The 5,173-nt window shown below is 36.7% G+C and overlaps 1 protein-coding gene across 2 annotated transcripts in view; it reads left to right on the top strand.

Moving 5' to 3' along the window:
* LOC107700192 (ubiquitin carboxyl-terminal hydrolase 5-like) overlaps window positions 1-5,173 on the top strand; it is a 27,762-nt gene that overhangs the window by 11,081 nt on the left and 11,508 nt on the right. The window contains exons 16-20 of one of the 2 annotated variants that reach the window (XM_016501762.1): window positions 2,919-3,062; window positions 3,152-3,294; window positions 4,344-4,494; window positions 4,594-4,678; window positions 4,784-4,898. In XM_016501762.1, coding sequence (XP_016357248.1) covers window positions 2,919-3,062; window positions 3,152-3,294; window positions 4,344-4,494; window positions 4,594-4,678; window positions 4,784-4,877 — 617 coding nt within the window. In that variant the 3' untranslated portion in view covers window positions 4,878-4,898. Of the gene's footprint in view, window positions 1-2,918; window positions 3,063-3,151; window positions 3,295-4,343; window positions 4,495-4,593; window positions 4,679-4,783; window positions 4,899-5,173 lie in introns of those variants that run through there. The other variant, XM_016501763.1, reaches the window with a different exon arrangement.

The raw sequence follows: 5,173 nt of genomic DNA, 5'->3' as shown, positions 1-5,173 counted from the left end.
ACCGCATAAACACATTTCATTACACCAAATACACAAAATAATGTTCTTTTTAGCAACATCATATGAGACCGTAAAGACCGTAAATCAATATGGTGGCTAGTTATGATGTCCCTAAGTTAGCTATGTTTTGTGAAAGTGTTGATTGCATTCATGTTGATTGTCTCATTCTCTCTCTGTGACACACACACACACACACACACACACACACTCCCCATACAGTTATGCATAAAAATACCACAGAAAGTTAGTCAATATCACACGAAGCGTGCCAGTTTTCACCTCTAAAAATAAGCATGATTACAAATGTGTTACTGATTTTATGCAACAGTTCAATAAACAAGTTTAAGAATAAGATATTTACGTTTTAGACACCATATTGCATGTAGTGCTCTATTTCGCCAACAAAAAATAATTCCAAACAAAGCCACAGCGCTGTTTTGCGTCTTTGAGCAACATGACAGCATTTTGTTCCTGAATGAATCACTTGTTTAAATGATTCGGTTCATTCGCAATGACTCGCTTATTAACAGTGACTTGCTGCCACCTACTCGCGGGGTCTGATATCATTTGTTTGGTAACAGCCCAAATGTCTTTTATTCTAATTGACTGATTAAATGTAAGAATTTGACTCAAAAGATGATGCACACTTTTAGAAAAAAAGGCTTTATAAAGGTAAAAATGTCCATAAAATGTAAAAATCAATTTAAACTTACTGGAACAGATTAATTTCCATCACTGCTGTGAACTGACCAGTACACAGAATGTGAAGAATATCAAAAACCAGTTGCGCACACACACACACACACACACACACACACCCACCCACCAGTACGTAGAGAGACATTTAAGAGGGTTTATTCTCCAAATAACTCTAATTTCATGTTGCAGAAAAATGTGTTTAGAAATTGTGTATGGTCTCTTGTTCTTGTTCCAAGTTACCTTCCTGTCCACTGATGTGTGCCTCTCACAAAAGCCACAAAGCCTTCCCAGAAGACAGTAAAGGCTTATGTTATGCTTGAGTGACTCAGACAGTAAGTACGTTTTTTATATTTAAAGAATTTGCCACTGATGATTCAAATGCGAGTTTTGCAGACATTGTTTTATGTTTATGTGGCGTGATGCAATTATTGAATTACAATAATCCGTAATTATGTCCCCACTGGGTGCAACAAATGCCTTGTTTATAATGGGTTTTCATGTTTTTGAATCGGTACACAGAATGAAGGATATCAAAAACCAGTTACACACACACACACACACACACACACACACACACAGAGTACGTAGAGAGACATTTAAGAGGGTTTGTTCTCCAAATAACTCTAATTTCATGTTGCAGAAAAATGTGTTTAGAAATTGTGTATGGACTGACTCTTGTTCTTGTTCCAAGTTACCTTCCTGTCCACTGATTTTTGCCTCTTAACAAAGCCACAAAGCCTTCCAAGAAGACAGTAAAAACTTATGTCATGCTTCAGCTTTAGTTAGGCTGAAACGTGAAAGTTAAGTTGCACGACATAAATGCAATGTTTAGGTATTATTATTTTTATTACTATTAATTTGATTTATGCCTTTGTTTTAGTTTGTACCTTTTTACCTTTTTTAAAGTAATGTGAAATTTATTTTTATATCTCTTGATTTATGCCTTAATTTTAGGTTGTAATGTTTACCTTTTTAAAGTAATGCGAAATAGATTTTTGTATTTTTATTTATTTTATTTTTATTTTATTTCTTATTTATTTATATATTTGTATTTGTATTTTGAATGTAATTTGGCAATTAAATGCATTAAATGGGTTTAGTTTTAACGGTAATTAATGTATGCAATTTCAGCAGTAAAAATATAAATTTTTCTAAAAAGGAAACAAATTAGTTGTTATTTTAAGAGACCTATCCTTGCAGGACGACTGACTGTGATGAGTCCTATCAGAATGCAGTTATATGCCCCTAAAATTCAAGATATGAGTGCAAAAATGGCCCTATGGGTTTTTATATTTGTATCATATGATAGTTTAGCAATATCGCATAAGCAAGAGTGCTGTTTTTCCCAAATATATGCACGATTGCAAATGTGATACTGATTTTATGCAACAGTTCAATAAACAAGAAGTTAATATTAAGAGACTTACGTTTTAGACACCATATTGCCTGTAGTGCTCTATTTCGGCAACAAAAAAATAATCCCAAACACCGCCACAGCGCAGTTTTGCATCTCTGAGCCAACATGACGGTGTTTCGTTCCTGAATGAATCAACCGTTTTGATTTATGCCTTAATTTTAGGTTGTAATGTTTACCTTTTTAAAGTAATGCGAAATAGATTTTTGTATTTTTATTTATTTTATTTTTATTTTATTTCTTATTTATTTATATATTTGTATTTGTATTTTGAATGTAATTTGGCAATTAAATGCATTAAATGGGTTTAGTTTTAACGGTAATTAATGTATGCAATTTCAGCAGTAAAAATATTTATTTTCCTAAAAAGGAAACAATTAGTTGTTTATTTTAAGAGACCTATCTTATTTTCTCCTGAATATCTAGTATTGCTCTTTAATAAAGAAAAATGACTTCTTATCTGATTACTCAATGAATCGATGGAATAATCGGTAGAATACTCGATTAATAAAATAATCGATAGCTACAGCCCTACTCATTTACTGCAGAGGATCCATCGGTGAGCAAGTGATGTAATGCTAAACTTCTCCAAATCAGTTCTGATGAAGAAATAAACTCATCTTCATCTTGGGTGATCTGAGTGTGAGAATTTTCAGAAAATTTAAATTTTTGGGTGAACTATTCCTTTAAGCATGGGTTTAATTTTTAATTAATAATTTTAATTAGCATTCAGTCAGTGTAATTACTACTAGAAATTTTGATATCAAAACATGTCTGTAGAGCACTCTCTCTGTATGTCTCTCAGCTCCAGTGTTGGATGACTCCACAGTGTCTCAGCTGTGTGAGATGGGTTTTCCTCTGGAGGCCTGCCGGAAGGCCGTGTACTACACAGGCAACACTGGCATCGATGCTGCTATGAACTGGGTGATGGGACACATGGAAGACCCTGGTAAATTCACTCATCAATGAGTGTCAGCTGTGAAGAGGAATTAAAGTAGAATGCAGATTTCCAGTAAAATTCTCTGTGATCTTCTGCAGATTTCTCAGCACCTTTAGTGTTGCCTGGATCTAGTTCTGCTCCTGGCACCACTCCCACGGAGAGTCTACCTGAGGAACATCTAGCAACTATTGTTTCTATGGGATTCAGTCGAGACCAGGCCACTCGCGCTCTCAGAGCTACGGTGAGACACGGCAACTGTCTCTCTTAACCCGAGGGATACAAAAAGTTTTATTGATTCATAGACCTGATACTAAAAGTGTATTGTCCCTCATTTTGCATGCAACCCAACTGCTACATTGCATACATTTTACCTCAGTATAAAAAATGTAACCTTTCTTTTAAAATTGTGACACCCAAAAAGTGGCATCACTGAGATTCTCTGGTTAAAGCATTAAAGTCACACAAATCATGGTTCTAAATTTTGGTAATTTTGGTAGATGAAAACCGGGAGGCTTGTGACTGTCCCATAGTTATTACACTGTCAAGGTCCAGAAAAGTATGAAAAGCATGGTCAGAATAGTCCATCTGCCATCAGTGGTTCAAACGTAACGTTATGAAGCGACGAGAATACTTTTTGTATGCGAAGAAAACAAAAATAACGACTTTATTGAACAATCCGTCTCCTCTATATCTGTCCGCATCACCGTAGCACCATTTTGGAGAATCTGAGCCACAAGGATGCGCTGTTTTCTTTCAAATCACAGTGTAAATACACGTAGAAAACTTGTCCTTGTGGCGTGGCTGACACAGAAGAGTGTAAGCTGCCTGCGTTCGGCTCATATTCTCCAAAATGGTGCTACGGTGATGCGGACAGACATAGAGGAGACGAATTGGTCAATAAAGTCGTTATTTTTGTTTTCATCGCATACAAAAAGTATTCTCGTTGCTTCATAACATTACGTTTGAACCACTGATGGCAGATGGACTATTCTGACCATGCTTTTCATACTTTTCTGGACCTTGACAGTGTAATAACTATGGGACAGTCACAAGCCTCCCGGTTTTCATCTAAAATATCTTAAATTGTGTTCCAAAGACGAGCGAAGCTTCTATGGGTTTGGAACGACATGAGGGTAAGTGACTAATGACAAAATTGTCATTTTGGGGTGGAGTATCCCTTTAAGGTTGACGATCAGCATGTTACAACTGCTTTCTGCTTCCTTTCACAGGCCATGTTGTTAATTAAAGATTGATGATTCAAATCCTATCTGTCAATTTCTGTATTTGTAGAATAATGTTCTCGAGCGAGCCGTGGACTGGATCTTCTCTCATCTGGATGATCTGGAGTCCATGGATGTGTCTGAGGGTGGGCGCTCAGAGGGAGGAAGTGAAACCAGTCGGGAACCTCCTCCAGGGCCGCGTGTCCGTGATGGACCAGGAAGTAGGTGTTTCTGTGGTATTTATTAAATGGTGATTTTTTGTAAACAGGATCATAAATATTTTGCTCTCTTCTCATCTTTCCCATTCTTTTGTCCTGAAGAGTACGAGCTTTTTGCGTTCATCAGTCACATGGGAACGAGCACAATGTGTGGTCATTATGTCTGCCACATAAAGAAGGACCAACAGTGAGTGAAGTTCTTTCTCCATCTCTCGCTATCATTGTTCTTTTTACAGCAATATCACTTTTTCTCAATATTAATGTTTTCATTGTTACTCTTTGCTTCTTTCAGGTGGGTAATCTTTAACGATCAGAAAGTTTGTGCCTCTGAGAAACCACCAAAGGACCTGGGCTACCTGTACTTTTACCGAAGAGTGGTGGAATAGAGTAAACTAGAATAGCATTTTCCTCACAGACACACACACACACACACTCTCACACTCATCTGTATCTGATCTACTGAAACAGTAGGCCCAGACTCCTGCTTCTAAACTGATGCACCATTTAATAAGTCAAAGCACTTCTCCATCAAATATATTCACTACCGAGAACCATAATAATGACAGAAGCGAAAAAAAAATAGATGTAGGATGTGCGGATTAGAGTGTTCATACTCAAAACGCCCATGTTGTACAATGCCTTACCACACACACACACACACACACACACACACAAACACACA

The sequence above is a fragment of the Sinocyclocheilus anshuiensis genome, unplaced genomic scaffold (assembly GCF_001515605.1).
Source record: "Sinocyclocheilus anshuiensis isolate Anshui unplaced genomic scaffold, SAMN03320099.WGS_v1.1 scaffold955, whole genome shotgun sequence".
Classification (NCBI taxonomy): domain Eukaryota; kingdom Metazoa; phylum Chordata; class Actinopteri; order Cypriniformes; family Cyprinidae; genus Sinocyclocheilus; species Sinocyclocheilus anshuiensis.
Note: the sequence above shows the minus strand (reverse complement) of the source record. Positions and strands in the feature narration are given on the sequence as shown.